This window comes from Cynocephalus volans, chromosome 2, assembly GCF_027409185.1.
Source record: "Cynocephalus volans isolate mCynVol1 chromosome 2, mCynVol1.pri, whole genome shotgun sequence".
NCBI classification, from domain to species: domain Eukaryota; kingdom Metazoa; phylum Chordata; class Mammalia; order Dermoptera; family Cynocephalidae; genus Cynocephalus; species Cynocephalus volans.
This window is the reverse complement of record NC_084461.1, coordinates 157,616,834-157,641,293: the sequence shown is the minus strand read 5'-3', so window position 1 is coordinate 157,641,293 and position 24,460 is coordinate 157,616,834. Positions and strand designations below refer to the sequence as shown.

At 55.7% G+C, this 24,460-nt stretch overlaps 1 protein-coding gene across 3 annotated transcripts; it reads right to left on the bottom strand.

Annotated features, from left to right (window-relative positions):
• Positions 1-9,990: 9,990 nt before the first annotated feature.
• RGS14 (regulator of G protein signaling 14) lies at positions 9,991-23,399 on the bottom strand. Of its 3 annotated transcripts, none has more exons than XM_063086277.1 (15): positions 23,355-23,399; positions 16,519-16,540; positions 16,190-16,368; positions 15,733-15,825; positions 15,504-15,647; positions 15,018-15,161; positions 14,757-14,868; positions 14,305-14,417; positions 13,650-13,853; positions 11,863-11,939; positions 11,494-11,620; positions 11,327-11,408; positions 11,181-11,227; positions 10,988-11,099; positions 9,991-10,713 (listed from the first exon to the last, which is right to left on the bottom strand). In XM_063086277.1, exons 1-15 carry the CDS (start codon positions 23,397-23,399, stop codon positions 10,511-10,513), a joined length of 1,704 nt encoding a protein of 567 aa, XP_062942347.1. In that variant the 3' UTR covers positions 9,991-10,510. The 3 variants fall into 3 exon arrangements, with proteins under 3 accessions (XP_062942347.1, XP_062942349.1, XP_062942350.1); XM_063086279.1 differs by having other exon boundaries at positions 11,863-11,936; XM_063086280.1 differs by lacking the exon at positions 10,988-11,099 and having other exon boundaries at positions 10,601-10,713.
• Positions 23,400-24,460: the final 1,061 nt, after the last annotated feature.

The following is a 24,460-nucleotide window of genomic DNA, read 5'->3' as shown; positions in this document are numbered from 1 at the left end:
AGAGGGTCCCCTGATCTGGATCCCAAGTTTCTGGGTTCTCCTCGAAATGAAGTTCTTTCCCCATGCACCTCCTTGAGGGGCAATAAACAAATACCGAGGGCCTTTCTCCCATGCATGGGGCTGGTCTTGCTTTAGTGCCCCCCTGCACTGCCCTAGGAGTTCCTGGCTGTTGGGGTGGGGGTGCTCCAGTCTGCCTCAACCCCTCACATTCTCCCAGGGCTCTTTGGCTGCTGGGGTGGGGGATTGTACAGAGCTCAATTCTAAGTCCTGGGAGAACATGTGTTCTTTTTAGTCTGGGAGAGTGAGCCAGGCTGGTCTAAGACCAACATGTTATAGGAAGTGGGGACGGGGGGTACCCAGATAGGATAGACACCAAGAGGCTAGGGTGATGGGCTGTTCCTGCTAAGACCTGGGGGTGGGGTGAGGGAGTGGGGGCCCCGAAGCTCACCTTGGGATTCTGTGTTTCAGTGCCTCCTCAGTGGCTCAGAGAAGCCTCCACCAGCCTGAGGAGGAGCTGGGACCCTCCTCTTTATACCCTCGGGTTAGGGGTTCAAAGTCCCTAGCACCCTAGCTGCCCTCCCTCTGTTCCCTGATTAACCTCACCCCTTGAGATTCCTCCCAGTTAATTGCTAATCATCAGCTCTGCAGGGGGAGTTGTGGTCAGGCTCTCCCCTCCTCTGCATAGACACAGCCAGAACCACAAGCCAGGATTTGCACAGACAGATCCCCTGCCCCACTGCTCCACGGCAGAGACCCTGATGTCACTCAGGCACCTTGTTCCCAGGGTTCCAAAAGAGATTCTGTGGCTCTGGCCCCTTCCCCTGATTCCTGGTCTGACAGGACTCCCCAGGGAATGACCCAAATGTCCTGTGGCCTTGCCATGCATGTAGGTGTCTGTGGGTCTGTCTGTGCATCTTGGAGAGGGGGTGACTCAGAGGAGAGGGAGTGTGTGACAGAGGAAGCACCAGGAGATAAAACCAGAGAGGCAGCGTAGTGTTGAATTGCGGAGGGTCTCCAGTCCCCAACCACAGATGCAGAGTGTGACCACAGATCCAGAGTGCTAGTCTGAGAGAATGTGGAGCCACAGGCCAGACTGGGAAGGGCCTGGTCTGCATTTTAGAATGGCCCCTGGGATGGGGTGGGATGTGTCAAAAGGAGAGTCTGGAAGCAGAGAGACCAGTTAAGAGGCTGATGAGATCATCCAGAGCAGAGATAATGAGATCTGAACGAAGATGGGGACAGAAGGGATGGAGAGCAGAGGATGTTCCAGGGACACCTGGGCAGTAGAACTGGTGATGGGCAGGGAGAGAGAGGAAACACATGACAGTCGGGTCTCTGGATCGGGAGGGCAATGAGGGTACAAGGTCTATGAAGAATTCTTGAAACCCAGAGAAGAGCCTTTGAGAAGTTTGTTTCCCCCTCATGGAACTGTGAAGCCTGAATTGGGGCCCAGATTCATAGAGTGATGAGAAGACAGCTTTTGGAAGGGATTAAAGATTTGATCAGATCCAGCAATGGTGGGTTCCATTCAAGATTTAGCTTGGGCAACTGCCTGAATGACCTGCCTGACATTATTAACCCACCCTTCCATCTGGTTCATCCATCCATTCACCCACCCACCACCCTAGCCAGCCAGCCAGCCAGCCATGTTTCTGTCTGTCCATTCCTAAGCACACTTGTTGAGTTTAGATCATGCCGGGCCATGATCTGCAAGGCCAGCTTCTCTCCTGGTCCAAACAATTGTCCAGGCAATTCCCAAGTCAGCCTGGGATTCTGAGGCAAGTCACCTCCCCTCCCTGAGCCCTAGCCCCTTCACTTAGAAAATGGCAGTGGATTAGCAATGCATGTGAGTTGTAGAATTCAGTGAGAGAAATGACCCATCTCAGGGCCTAGAACAGAGTCCCCCAGCGTGTTGTTCTCTTCCTGCCCTCCTGCCCTGTTCACTGAGTTGCCAGGATGGCTGAAGTGCCCTGGACAAGGGAGCATCCCCAACTCCTCTAGACTGGCCCTGTTTCAGGTCAACAACTCCTCTTGGCTTACCAGCTGCCCTTTGATTGCTCAGGGTCCCCTGAGCTGCAGTCTCATTCAAAATCTTACCTATTTTAGGGTGACACAGACCCAGCAATTTTCTATCAAGGAAGATGGACATTTCTGCACAGTTGCTCCTGAATTTGACAAAGATTAACTAATCAACACTTAATTCACAGTCTGGGCACAGCAGCGGTCCACTGCCTGGTGTTCACAGTTGACTTTTTGTGGAAGTGGCTAGCAGCCCCACCGCAAAACAGCTGGGTCAGTTTAGGCCGCAGAACCCACAGCAGGGAGGGGTGGGGAGGCGGAGTGCTGCTGGGACTGGCTTTGGGGAGAGTGACCATAAGTCCTGGTTTGCTTGGCCAAGTCTTGGCTTATGACTGTTGGCTCAGAGTCTCACTTCACTCTGAAGTGTCCTGGTTTGGACAGTAAACCACACAGGCAGCCTGTTTGGTGGTGATTCTGGGGAACTGAAGCAGCAAATTAGCCACCACAGAGTGCTTACTAGAAAGGTCTCTAATTTACAGAATTGCAAAACAGAAAATAAAAACAATTCTATGTCTCAAAAACATCACTGTAACATTTTGGAAAGTCACTTTTCATATTTTTCCCCCCTGTGCCTTTTAACCTACCTAGGATCAAGATTTTGTTGTCCATAAACAACCGCATCTTCCTCCTTTTTCATCCGCCTTTACATCACAAGCCTTTCTCTGTGGCCTCACACTCAGCCCAGGTGTTTTTAGCGGTCTCATCACATTCTGTCATGAACCCTAATTTACTTGGTGAGCCTTAGGTGTCCTAGAACCTCTTCAACCTGGAGGGAGTGATTTGGGTAAGGTCTGGGTTCCTGCACAGGTGGGCGGGGTGTCACTGAGTTCTTATGTCAGAATCTCTCCGTCCTTGGGCTCAGAGGCCCTGTTGAAGTCACATCAGGCATGGGCTCAGAGGCTGTCTGGGTCTGAGAACCCCACACACCCACCAGTACCCTGACCCCCACCCCACAGTGGGACCGGGGACCCCAGCCTGCATGACCCTTCCCTCTCCCCTGCCCTGCTTGAGTCAGATGCTGGGCAGGAGCAGCTATATCCAAGGTTCTCCTGATGAACGTGGGGTGCTTCTCCTTTTTAATAAGGTTACAATTTTTGACATTTTTGAAGTCTACCTTCCCTGCTGTTATGGAGCTCGGGATTTAGGGCGGGAGGCAGTTAGTAATTGATCAAATTCATTGTAAGAGATATAATTCCAAAATGCTGTGGACTTATACACCCACCACTTTCAAAAATATTTGGGGGTGGGGGTGTGGCTGCCATAGCCCTAGTGAAAGCAAGGAAACTTTGGAGCTGGCCAGAGCTGCTTTCGGGACTCCTGAGAGCAGCAGAAAGGTAGCTTCATTCCAGCTCCAAAGTGTCCCATCTCAGCCCCTCTGCTCATTTCTGCCCCTCCCTGCTCACTGCCTGCCTCCTCCCCAGTCAGTAACAGAGTCTGTGTGTCTCCCTGGATGGTGACTCCTGCCCCATCTGTGCACCTGGGCTCTGGCCCTGGTCTCCCTCAGGCCATCTCTGGGCCCCGAGCCTGGCTGGTTGGGGGTGTCTCTCATTGGGAAAAGGCATCCAGGAGGAGGAGCCATTTTGGAGGGAAGATACGTCTGCACAGGTTGTGTCTGAGGGGGCTCTGGCAGGAGCAGTTGGTTCTGCTGGCCTGCAGCACACCACGTGTTCCTCACCCCAAACCTGAGCCCCTGCCATGTTCCTGATTTTGATGAGCAACACACCACCCATTGATCCCAGCCAGACACTGAGCAGGGATCCTTGACGCTTCCTTCTCCTCCACCTCCTCATCCGCAACCCATTCCCCAGCTCTCCCAATTTTACTTCTCCAGGAGCTCCCTGATCCTTTCCCTGCCTGACATTTCCATGACCACCTCCCTGGACTGGGCCGCTGTCATCTCCCCTGCCTGCCAAAATGCTCTGCCTGCTTCTGCTATTGCTGCCACCATCCATGCTCCAAAAGAACAGCCAGCGGTCCTTTCAAAATGCAAAGCTAATCACGTCACCCCCTCTCCCTTTTAAAACCTGCCCTGCTATCTGCTTAACATAAAGACCAGCATGCTGTCATAGCCTGGAAGGACCAGTGTGACTTGGCTCCCTGCCCACCTTGCTGGTCTCAGGCCATGCCTGGAAAGTTGTACCCCTGGGAGGGTATGTACATTGAGGAGAGAAGAGGCCCAGGGCTGAACCCAGAGGAGCACCCACATTGAAGGGAGGGCAGAGGAAGAGGGGCCAGCCAAAGAGACCGAGAGGAGCAGTCAGGGATCAGGAGGAAGAGCAGAAAAGCAGATGCCCTGGAGCCAGGGTTGACCACGTTTTCAGAGACACCCTGGTCCGCTGGGTGAAATGCTGCTGAGATGTCAAGTAATCTGAGAACAGAGTGGATTTAGCACCCAGCGGCCATCAGTGAGGTGGGGGAGCTATTCTGGGGAGGAGTCGGCTTGCCACGGGCTGGAAAGGAGCAGGAGGCGATACAGTGGAGACAGCCTGGCTGACGTGAAAGGGAGAGGCTGAAATATTGAATTTCGTCACACCAGCAAAAATGATCTCCCCATGGGCAGCGTGACAGCTGAACGGAGGGAGAGAACGATCCCAAGTACCAGTGTGTGCATCCAGGAGCTGAACAAGCTGTGCAAGTTGGCACAACCAGCTGTTTCTGCAATTCTTGGTGAAGATCCATTTGCTCCTAAATACAGTTTGCTGCATGTGAGTTTTCTTCAAGACCTAAAGTCTGAGGACAATCAAGGGAAGAAAAACCAATATTCAAGACCATTCTGTCCATGAACTGGATTTTCAGGGCAAGGAGGACTGGCTAATGACCAGCGTCATACCAGACAGGATTTCCATCAGCATGGTTTGAGAACTCCTGCCTCTTCTCACACGTGTTATTAACGCACAAGCCCCACCATGAGTCAGCACGGTGCTGTATGCTGGGAATGTGGCAGTGAACATTTTGTCCCAGCATTCAGACCAGTGCGATTGCACAGGGACAGTCATGTGTGCATGCGCACACCAGGGACGCATCCCCTCCGCACCTGCAGTCAAGGCAGGAGTTCCCACCATTGAGCTGGCCGATGTAGTAGGGGCACCTTCCACCTCCCTCCAGAAAACAGAGCAATCCCTCTCCTGGCCCTCTTGACTTTGTCCTCTCTTGGAGAGCCTAGACTCCAGTCTGAGCTGCCCAACCCCAGCACGGGGCAGGCAGAACTCTGAGACATTTTCTCATCCAAGTCCCATTTTCCACATGGGGAGCCCAATGCTAAAATAGATCCTGTGGGCCCAGGCAATTCTGAGGATGTCATGTCCCTGTTTGGGGATAAGTGCCTTGTGTAATTATTAATCCCAATGGCCCACGCACTGGTCACTAATTTACTGACAAGGACAAAGTCTGGCCAAAAGAGCTGAGGCTGCTTCGGGCTTTTCTCAGAAATCACCTCTTTCCCTGCAGCTCCTTTTCTCATGTGGCTGCAGCCCTGTGCCCTCCATGCTGGCCTCAGGGACCCGGCCTGAAAGTGAGACTGTGAACACCATGCTACAGATGGCAGTGCCAGCCTCTGGTGTGTAGTTCCAGATCCGAAGCTCTGAGGTCTAGCTTTAGATCTCACGTCCTGGGTTCTAGGTTTTAGTTCTGCCTCCCGCAGGGAGTGCTAGGCATGTATTTTAAATTCTCTGGTCCGAGCTCTGGGTGCTGGGCTCCAGGTTCTGGGTTCCAGTCTCCAATTCCAGATTCCGGACCCAAGGTTCTGGACTTCAGGTTCTTGGCTCCAGGTTCTGGGTTCTGGGCTCCAGGCTCTGAGTTTTGGTCTGGGCTCCAAGTTCCTTCAGCCCCTCAGCAGTGGAATAAGAACATGCTGGCCTCCTGCCTCATAGGGTTACTCCCACCCACCCCACTTAGCTAACCTGTCAGGCTTCATCCTGGTAGCCAGCGCCCTAGGCTGGCCTGGGGGTAGGATGCTGGTTCTATGGTGGTTCTCCCTTTGCTTTCTGTCTCTGGTCTACCCCCAAGCCCGTTCTCTGCAGACAGGTGCTAAGATGGTCACAGAGCACCCATTGCCTGGACCCTGCAGTTTTCACAGGCCACATATACACATTTGTGTTCCCAGCTCTTCCTGGGTCCTACCAGGACCATTAAGGATGTGAATGGTGCCCCTTGGAGTTGTGCAGCTCATAGCTCTGTGGCCAGCCTGGGCTGCACCTGATTCAATGTATCCAACCATGTGTGTTCCTCCTTATCAGGGTCTTTGATTCCCTGTGGAAGCTGAATTCCAGCTCCTACACACCCTCAGGAGCCAGAGTCATCTGACTACCAGACCAGACCCCCCGCGGGGTGCACCTTGTGCTCATCCTTGGAGGTGGGGTGACTGACCCAGGGAGCAACGACCCACTGCTGTGTCAGCACTTCCAGCGGGGACTCCAGGTGAACAGCCACTGTCAGAGCTGCTTGCTCCCACCCTGCCTCCACCCTAGCCCAGAACCCAGGGAGGTCACTGTCTGTCCTGTGCTCGTCCTGTGCCCATCTCACACCATCCCTTCCCTAGCCCCAAGACTGTTGGAGGAGGAGACAAGAGACAGGAAGCAAGATTGTCTCTCAGGGGCTTGGAGCCACATGGGCTTGGGTCCTCTGAGTGTCCTTGAGGAAGTCACCTTTGCTCTCTGGGTTTGTGTTCTCTGTAAAATGGGGTGTTGGGAGGATGCCAAGCTGTCAACTAATAAATGTGTGTTCTCTCCCTTCCTTCATGCTGTGCACTGGGTGGACAGGGCCAAATCCCCTCCCTGCTTCCTGCCTGGTGGGGTGAGGGGCAGCAGCTCTGTCACCTCTCCCAACTACCCAGGAGTCAGCTCAGGGCACTGGCTGTGAAACACAGCCATGGGTTGACCAACTGGGGTCCCTTGCCCCTGCCCCAGGTCTGGAGGAGGAGGCCCTGGGCCTGGGTCCCTCTCCCCACAGATGGGGCCTGGCAGGGCTGGGATGGTGAGGGACCAGGGAGTCGAGGGATTCTGGGAGCACAGAAACTGTGGGGAGGGAACCAGGTCTCCTTCAACCCAGGGCTGCCTTGGGGAATGCGCTGGGGAGGGGGTCAAGAGGGGATTATGGCAGAGGGGCACAGTCAGTCAACCAAAATGGGCCCCCTGAGAGGGGGGTCATGGACTCAAGCCCTCAAAAGAAGGATTGGGTTCTACCAAGGAATGGCGGCCCAGCAGTGACAGAAAGGTCCTTGGGGGGTTCTTTATATTATTATAATTATTTAAAATTGCGTCCTTAAAAAAAAATTAAAGCTATAGTAAAAGTCTCCTTTGACCACTGTCCCAAATCCTGGTCCCCTCTCTGTCTGTCAGTTTGGCATGTATTCTTCTAGAACATTCTTTGTCCTTTTTGTCCAGTTGTAAGTGCCTGTATGTTTGTGGTTTATTTAAAGGTATCATGCTATATGCATTGCTCTGCTTTATTTCACTGAACAATAACACATCTTGGAGAACTTTCGACATTAGGACATGCTGTACCCAATTCTTTATCTGCTATACGGTATTGCAGAGGATAGACACGCCACAGCTTGTTTTATTATCCCCACCCCCATCCACATTTGGTTGCTTGCCACTTTTCAGGTCACACGCTGCCCAGCAGGGATGGGCCTCCATGTGCCTGGGAGTGAGTGATTCTCTAGTGGCATTGCTGGGGTCACATGCTGTTTTTAATTTTTAGCAGAAGCTCCTAAACTGCTCCCCAGAGTAGCCATATTGAAGTACTCTTCCCTGAAAAGACCCTGCTCCCCATCAGGAGTTTCTACAGCATCCAGGCCCTCTCTGGTGTGTGTTCCTGTGTCAGACAGCCTGGGTGCTGGTGAAGTTCCAGTGACAATTCCTTGCAGGATCCTGGGCTAGTCACTTCCCCTCCTGTAGCCTTGCTTTCATCCCCACCTGGTAGTTTTGTTTTGAAAACGAAAATAAGATAAAAGATGGAGTGGATCTGACTTGGGTACCTCAGTAAATGTGAATTACCCCCCTGCAAAGGCTGGCCTCTATGGGGGCTCTCCACCTGGCCCACTACATCCTTTCTCCTGGCGGATTCTTGTTGGTGACTGACAGTAACAGGCATCATTGCTGGGTCTGCAGAGGTGCAGGGTTGGGTGAAGGGTGGCCTTGGCCTGCAGGATCTGCCAACTTTGGGGAGATAGCCCATCTCTCACCTGGTGCTTCCACCTCTGTATTCTGAAGAACATGGAGGAGTGTCTCCTCCCACAAGGGAGAAGCCCCAGGTCCCTGGAAGTATGAAGGAAGTTCTGTGGCTGGTTGGGGAAAGGACATAGGTTGTCTCCCTGGCCCCACAGCGTGACCCGGGTGCTATGCAGTCCCTGCCAGGACCCCCAATGACCCTCTGACCCTTCATCCTTTGCTGAGACTATCTGAGACTGTGGCATCATTTCTCAGCTCACCAGGCCAAGGAGATAAAGTGGTATATAAGATGGACGAGGTCCCAACCATCAGGGCACTGACATCATATTGTCAATACACGAGTATAAATAAGTAAACAAGATAACTGCAGAGTGTGATAAGTGCTGTGAAGGAAGAAAACTAAATGGAATGATAGAGAACAAAGTTGGGGCGTCCTTCCTATAAGGTGATTAAGGAAGGATCCTCTGAAGTGTTTAAGCCGAGATCGTCAATGAAGCAGGACTTTTGTGGCTGCAGGTCTCAGAAGCCCAACTCACAGTAAGCACACACACCCAGAAAGAGTTCATTCACTTGCATAAGGAGAAAGTCTAGGGTGCTTGACTACAGGCATGGCTGAGTTTCGTTGGAAATCTCCTTCTTTGTCAGTCCTGCTCTACTGGGTTGGCTTCATTCGAATGCAGGTTCTCTCCCTGAAAGTCCTTTCTACAAATCCCCAGGAAATGGAAAAAAACGGCCAGGACTGAGATTCTGATTGGAACAACTGGGGATAGAGGACCATCCCTGAACCAGACTCTGACAGGCCAGGGGAGTGGAGAATTCTGACTGGCCAGAACTGGGTCATCTGCCCACCCAGCAGCTGGGGGCCTGGTTAAGCCAGCAGAGCAAAATGGGCTGAGGGGGCAGAGGCCTGAAGTCCACTCAGGGAAGAAAGGCAGGGTGGCCAGCAAACCCCACTGATGTCTCTCACAGATCTCAAGGATGAGGAAGAGCCAGTTAGATGGGAAGGAGGCAGGTAGGGGGAGTTCCTGGCAGAGGGGGCAGCAAGTGCAAGACCCATAGGGGGGAAGAGAACTTGACCTGTTTGAGGCAGTCAGGAGATCCCCTCACCTCCTCAGGGGCCTTCTGGATGCTCCCACATCCCCTTGCTTCCTCTGTCTGTCGCAGCACTTACCTCTCTTGGCTGGGACTGATTCTGGCTTCTCTTCCCGAAGGCTGGGGCCCTCCTTCTGGGAGATACTCCCTGTTTCCCCTCCTTGTGTGGGGTCTGGGCTTCCCTGGCTGTCTGGAGACAGGGAAGACCACCCAGCCAAAGCAGGAAAGGGTGAGAATCTGTCCCTGCCACAACATCCAGTGTCTCTCACATAGGCCTTAGATGCATCTGAGGGAGCCCCAGTTATGTGTGCCGAGATACAATCAGTGCCCAACAGAAGCAGAGAACAGCATCTGGAATAATGTGCTCAGATCCACAGAGACGGAGGAATAGCAGGATGATAGCAGAGGCACAGGTCCCCGGAGAGTTCTTCCTCTCTCTCTGTCCTTCTCTGTCACTTTCTCTCTCTCATGCACTCCCCACCCCCGGTATTCTGTGCAGTCAGGAAGAAAGGTTCTGAAAACAGGAAGTTAGGAGGCACATCCTGAGGTCCCCAAGAGCTTCCTGGCACTGACCTTGGTGACAAAGGCAGTGTGGTTTATTGTGGGGATGACACAGGGCAGACTGGCACACAAGGAACACACCTCATGGCAGAATAATATTAATTATTATTATAACAATATAAACATCCAGGACAAACCCAGCTGCCCTAAGCCAACTGCAAAGTCCATATGTACAGTAGAGTCTATGTGGATGGAGAGAGGAGCAGCCAGCCTGCACCCCCAGGCCTTACTCACACCAGCTCCCTGAGGAGGGGCCAGCCCCTTCTCCTGCCCCTTGCTGAAGCTTGGCACAGGCTGCAGAGGCTGGCACTGCCAGGGCCACCCCTCCGTGTTGGGCACGCCTGCACCAAGTGGCTAGGCCTATCTCCCCCACACCTCATGGCCTAGCTGCAAGGGATGGGTGGGTGAGCATGTGATGAACCAGGTGGTGACAGCTGTGGAATGTGGCCCCTCTGAGTCCCCTTGTGAATAAGTCTCCTCGCGGCTCTTCCTGCGGGCCTGCCCATGGCAGAAAGAGGCCAGGGACACAGACAGGGCATGCAGAGCGGACCCATGGCATGCTTGGCCCGCCAGGCACCATGCAGCTGGCCCAGACTGTTAGCCAGCTGTCAGAGGGCCAGGTGGGCACTGGTGTTTGAGGGCCCCCCTCTGGGAGGGGCTGTAGATTCAGTCTGTGGTGGGGCCTCCTGGGAGCTCGGCCCTTGGGCAGGCAGCTGCAGAAATTCTGGAAGCACCAGGTCCTCTTTTCGCAGAAGGCCTCTCTGGTCATGGGCCCCACTGCTCTGCACCCGGTTCAGCAGCTCCACCAGGCCTGGGGACAGCCACAGAGTCAGAGGGCCCACCACAGTCCTGCTGCCTTACTAGGGCCACAACCTCCCTGATCCTGGCTCCAATGGTCCCTGGCCCCCATGCCAGCCCCTCTGTTCCCCCAGCTCTAATGGCCCCCAGTCCTCCTGTTCCAGCCGCAGTGGCACTCAGACCCCTGCCTCAGCTCAAGCCTCTCTGATACCACCCTCAATGGTCCCCATCCCCACTGCCCTAGTCCCTCTGGTCCCCAGCCCCTACCCACCCACCCGTCAATGTACCTTCAATGTCACAGGTCTGCCGCTTCCCAGTGGCACTACTGGGCACCTCCACCAGCGAATTGGGGGGTGGTGAAGGGGGATGGGCGACCTTGTACTGGGTTCTAGGGCAGCCCTGAAAGAATGTGAGGTCAGAGCCACAATCAAAAGGTGAGAAGCAGAGGGTGGACGAGGGCGCGCAGGAGCTCTCGCTCACCTGGCTGCAGCAGGGGGATTTGTCGCTGGCTTCGGGGATCTTCGCACCTGAGGCAGAAAGCCCCACCGTTCGTGTTAGCATACGACCCCCTTCCTCCGGTGCCAGAGCCTTCCCAAAGATCAAGCCCTGGGGCCAACATCCCCTACCTGGAAGAGTGTGCAAAACCAGTCTCTGGGCCGCTACCGAGCTCACTAGCTTCTCCAGATCCAGTGGCTGCTTCTCGCCTGCCTGCGGGGAGAGGTCAGCAGCCCGTGGGACAAGCAGCCGGCTCCCCGCGCTCCACGCCCTCCTGCCCCTCTGCCCTGCAGCTCACCCGGTGCAGAGCCACCTGTTGAGAGGTCAGGCCATGCTTGGCCAGGATAGGCTGCAGCGCCTCCTGCAGTCGCTTGGTGGGCTTGGCCGAGATCCGCACCACGCGCTCCAGCGCCGCCAACTCGAGCCTGCGCGGGACCCTCGGGCTGCGGAAGGGCGGAGAGCCCGCCCCTCTTTCCCCCAGCTCACCCCAGGACAGGCCCGAGAGGCGATGGAGCTTGAACGGGGGAGGGCGGGATTGGTTTGGGATGGGGCTTTAGTCTGGGGACGGGGTTAACATGAGGGTCAGGGTCTGGGGAAAACTAGTAGCCAGAACAGTGCCGGAAGTTAGTATTGAGACCCGGAACCCAGCCTGGCGGGGGACACTCACTCAAAGGTGATCCTGTTCTCCAGCCGCACTTCCTGATCCGCCAGCACGGTGCAGTCCTGATCTAGGACCAAGGCCTTCTGTGGACACCAGGAAGGGTCTAAGAGTTCTTCCCCCACTCCAAGCCATCCCCCAGGGTCCGAGAGAACCACCCTCACTTCCTCCAGTGGCTGCGGTTGGGGCGCCCTGTAGGAAGGGCGGATGGGTGGGAGAGCCGTAGGGGAGCAATGAGGTAAGGGACCAGGCTGGAGTTGGAGCCCGGTAAAGCCAATGCCGGAGAGAAGAGTGGCAAGAATGCTGGACACAGGCTGGGAAAGGACCAGGGTTACAGAAACGTGCGGTGTACATGAAACGGTAATGGGACTACTTTGGTAAGGGGCAGGCTTAGGTCCCAGATCATTGACCCACTCTTCCTGGGGCAGGTCAGGATCTGCCTCCCGGACAGCTGCCCCCTTGTCCTTCAGGCATGTGAAACACAACCAGACCAGCCGGATGCATTTCCACCCTCACCACCCACCTTTGATCAGCCACCCAGGCTTTGTCCTCCTTTTGACATTTGTCCACTTCTCTCCAGCTCCTCCTACTAAGGACACTTGTCTCCTCATTGTAAAAAGCCCCCCTCCCCCACACAAGGCTACTGTGAAGCCAGAGGATGTGAAGCATCTGGCACAGTGCCCGGCACACAGTATGTACATAAACAGTAACTGTAGTGATTACCACCCCAGAGGTCCCACTGCCTGTGCCAGCCCAGGAGTGGGGGCGAAGCAAGCCTCTCCCAGGCAGTAGGCGTGTGCTGTGCTGCAGGGACAGGTGGAGTGTGGGTGGTGAAGTTATATTTAGCAGGCATGAGAGCCCATCTGAGCTGTTGGCTGCGCTCTGGAGGCCTGAGGGAACGGGCAGACTGCGTCCCACTGCTGCCCCGGCACCCCCAAGCTCCTGGCCCCTGAATATGCCCTGCATGTACCCACCTTCCAGACCTTTGCTTAAGCTGTTCCCTCTGCCTGGAATGTCTTCCCCCACAGCTCTGCCAGGCTAACTCCTCCACATCCTCATCAACTGCTGCCTCTTCCATGCAGCCTTCCAGGCACCAGCCAGAAATGCCTACCTTCCCCCAAGAGACTCTGAAGTTTGACTCTTCCCTGATCACATCCCGCCTGGCTCAATTCCAGCTTATGGGCCTGGAGGACAGAGCCCAGGTGGAGGTCCCTTTACCCAGCCACCTAGACTTGTCTACTAAGTGAATGAAATCCTGACAGTCCCTCCAGAATGTAGCATTCTTCCTTTAGATCTCCATTATTGGTGGTTTAGTTTAAAGTGAGTTTTCCCTAGACTCTTTAAAGCTGAATGCTAGTTGGCACCTTAAGAAAAGCTGTTGATTGGTTAGGAGCAGTTGGGTGCTCCTAGTGGCAGAGGAGGTGAGGGCTCCCCCAAAATGGCCATTTCAGGATGGGTCTGCAGGGATGGCAATCGGAATTCTGGGAGTGATGGAGGGGAAAAATATCCAGCTCCAGCAGCGGTTCTCCCCACTATACCTCCCAGAGAACATCACAGTAGGATGATGGATGAAGCTGGAAACCAGGATGGATATGGGGTGAGGGATGGGTGGATGTCTAAATTTGAGTGAGGAGTAGGTGCTGGGGTTGGTTTGGAGTTGGGAATGGGGATGGGGTAGGTTTGTGGTAAGAGTTGGAGTTAGGAAGGAGGTGATGATAGGGGATGGGGTTGGAATTAGGAATAGAGTTGGGTTCAAGATCAGGAAGGTTAAAGTTGGGGTCAGGCCAGGTTCACACCTGTTCATTGCCCATCAGGTAGACCTTGATGTCAGGTAGAGAGAGGCCTCGTTTCTCACAGATGCCTGCCAGCATGTCGCGGATGGTGAGGCCGGATCGGACCAGGGCCAAGGAGGCTGTGCCATCTGGCAGGTACACGCAGCAGTACTTCCCGGGCCGGTTTTCGCTCTCACTCTCCGTGCTCCCAAGACTCTTCCGGTGGCTCTGGGGGGAGGTTATGCGTACACATGCAAGGACGTGCAGACAGGTACACAGACAGGTAAGCTCAGGGCTCAGACATGCACACCTATGTCCAAGGGCACACCTGCAGGCAGGCAAAGATACATCCTCCTACAGGAACACCTGTAGGCACACCCAGGCGTATGGGCACCTACAGACAGGTCCACCCACTGACCCCCACACTCAGATTGTGTACATCTGGGCACCCACACATGTGCACATATCTGCTGACCAAGGATATGAACCTGTCACATGCGTGGGGACCCAATGTAGTGAGGACAGGAAGAAAAGCAAGGAGGCTGAGGGGTTGGCCGTGCAGAGCAAGCTGGGAGATGGAAGTGGGGATGGAGACTGGGAATGACGGAGACAGTGTAAAGGGGCCTGAGTAGTGGCCCTAGCCCATAACGCATCTCCTCTCCCTCTGCAGTCGGCTCACCTCAGATTTGCTGCTGACGAAGGCGAGGAAGCCGAGGTCCAGACTAGCGGAGGAGTTGAGAGAGCCCTGAGACTCTCGGCGCAAGGCGGAGTTTGTGGCTGCCCCGGCCAGCTCTAGGGCAGAGGGAGCAGTGAACGCCAACAGCCCCTCCTCCCCTCACCCATCCCTCTGCCGAGGCCTCTTCTCCACCTGGTGGACCTTGTTTGAGACCATCCTTCAGGGCTCCAATGTGGCTTGGGTCCCCGATAGCGTCGCTACCGGGAAGGCTTCCCAAACTTCTAGGGTCTAGCCTGGGAACCGAAGTACCCAGGGGAATGTGGTGGCCACAGGGACCTGCATTTCGGTTTTCACAGGCTTACAGACTGTGGGCCCAGAAGGAGGAAGGGGGCGTTCCCAAAGCTTACCTCAGCTCCCAGCCCTCCCTCAACTCTATGGCCCGCTCCTGCCCTCACCCCTGCGGAAGGACTTGCGGAGCAGGCGGCCCCCAGGACCCTCAGCAGGCGGCAGCTGCCCCAACTCCTCCACGCCCAGCGGCAGCGACTTCCCAGGCTTCAGCTTCGGCTTCTGTGGGTATAGGGAAAGCGCTGGCACCGGGCTGGGCCCTAGCCCGCATGCAGACCTCGGGCACACCCCAGTAGATCTGCATCCGGGAGCGTCCCCTCCTGCATACGGTCCTGCAGGGCCCCCTGCCTACTACGGCCCCTCCTCCGCACCTTCCTTGTGGCGTCAGGGCTGCCGAGGCGCGAGGAGCCAGGTTCGCGCAGGGGGCGCCCCTCGGCCTCGGCCAGGAGGCACTCGCGGTACAGCGGGGACTTGACGAAGCGCGCATAGCTGTCGAACTTCATCAGGTTGAAGATCTGAGGGGCAAGCGCGGGCGCGGTGAGCCGGGAGGTGCGCGGGGGACGCGGGCCCCGCCCCCAACCGAGGGAGCCCCCAGCCCCCTCCACCCCTGTTTCTGATGGTCACCTCCAGGGTCCGGACCCCGCCCCCACCCCTGGCCCTGCCCCCTAGCTCAGCCTCGGTACCGCCCTCTGGCCCCCGCCCTGCCCCTGCGTTGGGCTCTGTCCGCGCACCCAAATTTACGCCAGCACTTGGCGGCTCAGACTTGGCGCCGGGATCTGACCCCGCCCCTGCTCTAGTTCTCTCCCTCCCAAGGTCACTCCCTCTCATCCCAGGCCGCGCCCCCTGAGGCGGCTCACCTGAAGCTGCTGGGCGCGAAACATATCTGGCCGGGGCTCGGCCAGAACCTCCTCGCCGAGCCAGGCCTGCCGGTCGATGTTCACGGGGCTCAGCGCCTGGCTGGACAGGAACTCCTGATAGATACTGCGGGCCTCCTGAGCTAGCTGAGGAGGGAGGGGAGGAGAGGGTCAGGGGGCAGGGCCCAAACCCTCGTCCTCACCCCTCTGCCCCAAGTCCCCCTACCCCCACCTGCTGGGTGTCGCTGGCCGGGATCTGCTGAAAGCGCTCGCAGGCCTTCCAGAAAGTCACGTTCTCCGCGCTGAACTCCATCTTCAGGAACTCCTGAGAGGGGAAAAAGGGGGAGGCAGTCAGAGACACCGGGAGCGAATCAGGAGATATCGTCCAAGAGACAGACACAGGGCCGAGAGACAAAGCCAGACAGATAGGGCCAGACAGACAGATGGAACCAGATCCGGAGGCACAGAGAGAAAATGAGAGGCAGAGACGAGGACAGAGAGAAGGAAGAAGAGTTCCCAGCTGGGAGAAGAGGAAGCGGGTGCCAAAGAAGGGCTGGAAGAGGGAGCTGCCGGAGGAGCCCCACTCTGGCCAGCCTGAAGCTCCATCCACGCCCTCTCCCGTGCCCCCTGCTCCTCCCCGCTGTGGTGGCCTCTGCCATCTGCCCTCCCCACCCCACCCCAGGGCTTACAGTGAAGTAAGCCAGGCCCAGCGGGTCCTGCAGCAGCCGCTCGAAGGACAGGGCCCAGCTGGCCACAGGCTGCTCCTCGGTGGGAAAGGGGCTGCTGGGGCCACTGGGGAGACTGTGGATGCTGAGGGAGCTGCCGCGGCCCTCGCCCTGGCCCTGGGGCCCCGCCGTGCTGCTCAGCTCTGCAGGGGGATGGACAGGTAGGGGTGAGCCTTGCTGCCTTCCCAGACCCTGGCCCACCCCCATGTAGGCATCCACTCTGTGGGTACGCTCATTTCCACCCCCTCCTCCTTTCTTCTCCGCCAGGCCTCCTCACACATTTTGTCACTTACCTCCATCTGAGACAGCCAGAACCTACAAGAGACCCGAGGTAGAAAGTCAGAGCAGAGTGTAGTAAAGATTCCCAAGGGACAGTTTCTGAGCCCAGCCCCCAGGAGCTGGAACTGTGTTCTCCTCCACCTGGAGAGCCACGCTGGGCTTCCCCAGTCAGTCACTGCTTGGCTGGGGTTTAGCTCAGGCTGCCCCTGGTTCTCTTTCCACCATGTGCCATCCACTGTTTGCTCGGACTTATGCCAGGTACCTTCTGGTCAACCCTGTTTCCTTCCTTCTCCAGCCCCTTCTGGGTGAGTCCAGGTGAGCATTGCATAGTGGGTAAGAGCAGACTTTAATCCTGTCTCTGCCCTTACTAGCTGGGTGACTTTGGCCAAGTTAGTTAATTTGTTTCTCTCCATCTGTAAATAGGGGATGATGCTAATAATAGTAATGCCCTTCCTGGGGCTGTGAAGATCAAATCACTGTAATAGATTTACAGCATATAGAAGAATGGCCAGTGTGTGGTAAGGGCTGTATGTCTGCTGTGCCTTTGAAGGAGAGGGGTCTCTGTAGCCAGTGATCTCCTTATTGCAACTGTTTCCCCTGGGGGCCCAGGTCTCCCCTAGGTCCCAGCCAACCTTGGGTGAGGCATCGGATGCTATTTTATAGTATAGAGCAGTGCTTCTCAAACTTCAGTGTACATTGGAGTGACCAGGAGGACCCCACCTCCAGAGATTCAGGCTCAGAAGATACAGGCTGGGGCCCAAGGCTCTCAATTTCTAACAAGCTTCCAGGCAATGCTGATGCTGCTGGTCCAGGGACCACACTGTAGAGGCCAACTCCTTTCTACCTACCCCCTCCACCCAATGCACAACCCTGACTTGTGTGAGAATCTCAATCAATCACTAGTGAGAACAGAAAAACCCTCCTCTCAAAACGACTCTCGCAGTGGCTTCCCTGGGTTCTCCTCCTACCTTCTCCGCAGCTCCTCCAGCTTCCTCATGATCTTCTCATGCAAAGTGGCCTCTACCCCTCCCTGGTTCTGTCCTGGGCCCTTTGCCCCACCCACATATCCCCAGTTCCAAAAGCACATGGTCAACTTCCTGCTAACATCTTCCCTCAAATGTCCCACAAGCCCCTCAAATTCAGCCAGTCCCAAATGGAAGCCTCTGCCCCCACCAAAACAGAGAACCAAACCAGCTTCCCTGCATCCCATCTTTCTTCCTATCACCTGGGCTCCCAACACCAGGGCTTGAGTCATCCCCAATTCCTCCCTCTCACCTCCTACATTTTCACTAGGCCCTGTCCAGGAGCTTCTACCACCTGTCCCTCTTTTCCATCCTCACTGGAAACAGGCCTGCAAACTATCTCCCTCCCCAGAAAGTCTCCTCTGCCCTCCTGGCTGGAATCTCCTCTCCTCCCTACTCCCACCCTGGAAGCACCCAGGTCACAGAGCAGCCATCCGTGGGCCAGACCTGGACTGCAGATGCGTCAAATATTATTATTATCTTGGCCCTCATGATTTTTTTAAGTTTTAAAATCAAGAGATTTTCCATAAAACCTATTTTCTACTTCCTCTTTAAGAGTGCGAGGCTTCAGCTACACAGAGCTTCTTCCTGGCATGGCAACCTTGGCTGGCATTGAGCAGCCACTGCCTGCCCTAGAAGGGGCTCACGCTCAAATCAGAGGCCACTGGGGCTAGTTTGATGCATTACTTGCTGAGGCAGTAGGAGGAAGCCTCAAATCTGGGAGGTCAAATTTGTGCTGTGTGACCTCAGACAAGGGAGTTTAACCTCTCTGTGCCTCAGGTTCTTCTTCTCTAAAAATGGGGCAAGTAACAGTCCTGACTTCAAAAGGTTGCTGTGATTAAATGAGTTAAATATCTATAAAGAACTCAGAACACTATCTGGCATGTAACATGAGGGTGCTTCAAAAAGTTCGTGGAAAGATTTGTATTGTCTTTCACTTCTATTTTTCCATGAACTTTTTGAAGTACCCTCATAAATATCCAAGAAATGTTACAATTATTATTGTTGTCGTATTAATCTTGGTGCCTGACCCTGTGGGCATTGAGTTTGCAACCCCTGCCATAGAGGAAAGAGCACAGGTGTTGGGGGTCTGTCACACCCAGATGCAAATCCCAGCCCCTCCTTCTCGTAGTTTTACAACCTTGGGCTTCCTCCCTGAGCTTGGTCTACCATGTGGAGCGTGGGGATAAGAAGTTGCTGAGGAGGGGAGAAAGTTTGTGCAGAGCACGGCTGGGTATGGAACTGGCTCCAGACACACCCTCCCTCTGCACTCCCCCAGCTGACCTGCATCATCAGTCACCTCCCCCAATGAATGTCAGCGCTTCCCACAGCTACAGGAGAAAATCCCAGCTCCTGGGGGTGGCAAGGAGGTGCAAGGAGGGAGAGCTGAAACCCTTCACGACCCGACCACAAGGTCCCTTTGCAACCTGGCAGTTTCGCCATTGTGCACCTTCCAGCGCCCTGCTCTGTGGTCTTCCTCCTCTGGCCTGCTCTGCAGCTGTGTCTCCAGACTTTCAGAGACACTGTCACCGCCCTACCTGCAGTTCTCCGGGAGTCATCCTGATTCACCCTGTCCCTCCGCTGAGGTTGCCCAGCCCTGCCCTCCTCTGTCCTTCCCTGAAGCTGCAACTCAGCTTCTCCCTTGCTCAGAGCCCTCCCTGCCCCTTGAGGCACTTGCAGTTGCCAGGTGACAGCTAAAACCCTACCTGGGCCTGAATAATGAACTCCTCCAGCCTCACCTGTTTCCCTCCCCTTACCTCCACCCTACACTTTATCAAACTTTTCTATTTTCCCCACACCCCTACACACTCCTGTTTCCCACTTGGCCATTTTCTCTGCTTGGGTATCCCCTCAAACTGCTCCCCAACCTCTGCCCTTTGACACTAGTAATCTCCAAACATCAGATCCTCTGAATCCCTCCCTCCTTTCCTCCACAGATATGCTCACTGCTGTCTGGGCCTCTCTCCCCTGCCACTCTGCTAGCTCCTGGAGGGCAGGCCTGGTTGGTGGGAGTCAACCAATCTGGATCACTCCCGAGAAGCACCCTCCTTGCCCTAGTGATCCCACGCAGCCATCAGGGCCCTGGCCCTTGTGCCCCTCCACCAGGGATGCTCAGCCTGTGAGCACCACATTGTCAGCTACCTGTAGTTCTCCATCCCAAACCTCTCTTGCCCCACGAGTTGTTGATCTGATAGCTGGGGCTGAGGTGGTATAGGGACAAAAATCTAGAGATGGGAGGGAGTGAGGATGGAGCCCAATTCCAGCTCTGCCATTTGGGGGAAAGTGACTTCTTTTCCCTGAGCCTGAGTTTCCCCCCTGAATAGCACGGGGCTCAGCATTCCAAATCTCCTGGGGCTGCTGGGAAGGGTGAATGAGGTCCCATGAGTGAAAGCCCAGGCACGGCACAAGCAGAGCAGCACCCGCGGCAGAGGGGGTGCAGGTGCCGCTGGCTGGGCTCTGACCCTCCCACCTGCCAGGCCTGGGGGAGTTGTGCTGAGCGGGGCTGGCCTTGTCCTGCTTCAGCCTGCTTGAGGAGAAGTGGTGAGTGAATGGGGGAAAACGGGAAGAAAAGGGGAGGAAGGGTGTGGCGGCTGGTGACACCCTGACCGAGGTTGGGCCTCGGTTTGCTGTACTTTTTTCTTAGGAGCTGCTGTGCCTGAGAATACCAAGGTGAGGGTGAGCTCCAACTGGGTGACAGCCACTCTCAGGCAGCACTCACACATGTTCTCACTCCATCCTCGCATCTTTATCCTGTGCGGCATTACCGCTGTTTTATAGACGAGCAAACCGAGGCCCAAAGAAGTCCTACAGCTGAGATTAGAACCCAAGTTCGCCTGAATCTGGAGCCTGAGGTCTCCCCACCCTCCACCCAAGCTGCCTGCCTGCGTGGACAGGAGAGCTCAGCCTCAGCTCTTGGGCACAGGTGTGCAAGGCCGATCGGGGATGAGAGTCTGGAGGCTCCTCTTGAACTGTGCCCTCTGGAGGGGTTAGGCCTTGAAGGCAGGGCTGATCTAAAGAGCCTCTTCTGTGTTGGGGATTCTATGCCATTATTTAGTTTCATCCCAGCTTGCGAGAACTGAGGCTGTGAGACTCTCTCTGGGGATGTCCATATGGAACCATGTTAGCTGGTTCAATGTGATCTAGCCCTGTGGAGCTGACCCATAGCCATGGCCCCACAGTAAGGCCACCCTGAACTTGAGCACAGGCCTTGAGCTGGACACCAAGAAAAGAGAGAGGTATGTGGGATTTGCCTCGCAGGTCTCCTTGCCAGGAGGGGAAGACTAACCGGGTCCCCTTGACAGTGACAATGTGATAACTGCCCCTCTCCCGGCTTAACTGCCAGCCTCGCCTTGGGCCACATACCTGCTCATAAACCCAGTTTTCCCACATTCAGGCCTGTGCCTGTACCGTTCTATGCCATGATGCACAAAGTTAGTTGAGAAGTTGGTTCTCCCTTGCCAGGTCCCCCTCAAGCTTTCTCTCTCCCTGACCTATGACTCTTACCCAAACCTGAACTCTGGTATTTTTGCCCATGTCTTTTATGCCTTGCTAGACCGGGAGCTGCTTGAGGGCTGGGGATAGGGAAGATTGGGCTGGGTCTTAAGTGCGTAGGATGGGGGCAGCACAGAGCAGGCCCTAAGGAGGGGTCATTGAATGAATGAGTGAGTGAACACATGAAGTGGCAGTGGGGGCTGTGTGAAGACATCTCTGGGAGGGGCTGGGAGCTATCTCTAAGTGATGGGTTTCACTGCTGCTGCCTGACAAGCGGAGTGGCAGAAAGGCGAGGCTAGCAGCTAATGCTGCCTCAGCAGGGAATGACAGACAGGGGAAAGTGGGAGAGAACCAGAGCCAGGCTGTGTGGGGTGCAATGCTGACCCCTCTCCTCGCTGCTGACCTTGGCACGGCATTTACTCCTCTGAGCCTCCTCTGGGAGGTAACTCATGGAAGGAACCAGACTTGGCTCGCAGGTGCCTCTCCATCCACATCCCTGCCACAGACGCCAATGCTGGCTCATGCCTCCTTGTCCCAGCCAAACATGGCCTCAGAAAGCTGCCCAGTGACCAGCGAGCAGCCAATCTGTGACCCTTGAGATTCCAAGAGGTGGCACAGAGAGTTCAGAACTGGCCCAGGAAGGGCAAAGATTAACCCGTGTGTGACAGTTGCTGAGTGGAGCCAGGGCATCCTTGGGCTCAATGGGACTAGAGGCAGAGCTGGGGGCCCCTCCCTACTCTGAATGCCTTTTGGGTAGAGAAGCCACAAGCTGACCCAGGAGGGCTAGAGACTGGGTCTGTCTCCAGGACCCCTCAGCTGCCCTGAAGTTCTGGGCACTGTTCCAGAAGCATTGATTCAGCTGCCTTTCCAGGGTGGGTGTGGGGCTGCTCCTCCTTGGCTTCGTGGCCTAGACACCCAGGGGGTGCGAGCCAAGCGTCATGCCTCTGGGGTGGTGCAAGGCAGGTGGGTTCTTCCTAAACTTTCAAAGCTGGGTTGGTGGTAGAGACAGTGAGATGGGGGGCTGAGCCAGCTTTGGAGGATTTTCTTCTCTCCCACCCAGCTACCCTGGAGCTGGAAAGAGATGCTGGGAGAAGGACAGATAGAAATTAGGAAGCAGGAGTGGGGATAGGGGGTGGCTTGGCTTATTCATGAGGCAGGAGATCCTTGAAGAGGGGACATTGGGCTGACATTTATGCAGCCCCCACAATGGGTCAAAGGCTCATATTCATCATTCCATTTGATCATCTGAACAAGCTCTTGAGATCTATTCTAATCTCCTCATTGTATGGATGAGGAAACTGGGGTTCAGAGAGGGCCTTCCTCCTGGCCCCCCAGTAAGGGACAACAGAGCTGGGACTGGAATCCAGGTCTCTCTGAACCTGCTTTGCTCTGGTCTCATCCCCAGGGTTACACTAGGCTCTGAGCAGGGCCATCTGGAAGGATCTTGGAGTGAAGATACCAGGTCCCACCGCCTACCGCAGTCTGTCCCACAGTACTAGGCTGAAGCCCAGTGGGGGGCCAGGACACTGTCTGGCCTTCCTAGGGTGTTAGGAGGGGCTCTGTCAAGTGGGCTGGGACCCTAGGGGGAGAGGGAGACCCAGCAAGGCCTGCCCCATCTGCTGAATGGACAAGAAGAGCCAGACCCTCCAAGGGCAGCTCTGGCCAAGGTCTAAGCAGCCAAGGGAGAGTGTAGGGGGTGGGGCAGCTGCAGCCAGGGACCTCCTAGTGCTCAGCTACCCCCGCCCTTCCTGGAAGCCCAGGGATAGAATAGGCAGAAGCTGCATCAACCTGGCCTGACCCTGCTGACCAATCCCAGGCTACCCAAAGAATGCTAGTTCTGGCAGGAAGCCTCCGGAGCAGATCTGACTAGAGGGCAGTGACCCAGCGAGGGCTGCCCCTAGCCTGACCTTGGGCACCTAGGGCATGGGGTGAGGAGGGGAGAGCTGAGGCAGAGTGAGGTGTCAGGGCTTGGGCCACCGTGGGGGTGGGTCAGGGCAGGGGGCGCGCCAGGCCTCCCTGTTCCCCTAGATGCAGGCAGCCCGAGATGAGGCTAGCTGCAGTAGCAAGTGAGAGAGCAGTGGGGGCTGGACCATAATCCCATGTCTGCTCTGCTCTGGTCTCATCCCTAGGGTTGCACCAGGCTCTGAGTAGAGACATCTGGAAGGGTCCTGGGGTGAGGACACCAGGTCCCACTGCCTCCTACTTTCTGTACCCAACTTCTCTTGACCGCTGGCAGCCTGTGGGCTCTTGCCTGGCCCTGCTGGGTGCGCCTCCTGCACTCCACCCTGGGTGCACCCACCCCCTCCTGGTGGCCCTGGCCAGGAGCCCACACTCACCATGCGCCCGTTGGGGACACCCAGGTGCTTGGGTTTCCCTGGCATGCTGCCGCCGATCACGGGTCCCTGCTGCGGGGGCCGCCCACCATGGGGACTGTGAGCAGTGCCGGCCAGAGCTTGCACGGTGGCGGGCAGGCAGCAGAGAGAGCGGCTTGCTCCTGCGGGCCCTCACATCCTGAAACACCAGCTCACTACCTCTTTTCTCTGCCACAGGAAGTGTCTCTATAGAAACCAAACCACAGAAAGAAGCAAGGTCTAAGAGAGCGAATGCCTCTTCCTACACACGTACACACACGTTCACGCACACACACGCCGCCAACGCACCCTTGGCAGCACCCCACGCAGGAACCAGTATTCAGCAGAGGCCTCCATGTGCCCAGCGAGGAGCCCAGCCTGGTTTGGCCCAGCCCAGGGAGCTCCAAGGTCATGTCTGGGCACACAGAAGTGAATGCAAACATACCTAGGCACCTTTGTACACCCTGACAGGTTGTCCACAGGCATGGACATGCAGACCTGTGCAGTGGGACCTGTGTAGCCACACACGTATGTATTTGACTCAGCACACACTTATCTCATACCTACTGCATGCCAGGCATGTGCACACTCAGCACCCCTCCCCCAGACAGGTGTGCATGTGCAGAGTTACTGCCCCTATCCCTAGACACCTACAGGCTGTCCTCCCATGCATGTGCCAGGTGTGTATACAGATGGACAACTTGTAGGCATGGCTATGGACACACAGATCATTCAGGTGTCCATGTCATAAACACATAGGCTCTCCCTCATAAGGGGCACCTAGGCGTTCAGTAATATGCATGCACAGACCCTTGGATAGGTGCATGTGACAGGCACACTTACACATAGGCACGTGTGTACTCAGACACCCCAGTGACATGTGCAACCAGGTAAGCACATGCTTACCTACCTGCGTAGGGGAATGGATCAGGGACATCTATGCCCACAGACATGTATGCATTCATAATTACTCACATAGAAATCCCGCCTTGGTGTAGGACTGTCTTGGCTCAGGCTGCTATGACAGAAATACCATAGACTGGGTGGCTTAAATAACAAAAATTTATTTCTCATAGTTCTGGAGGCTGGAA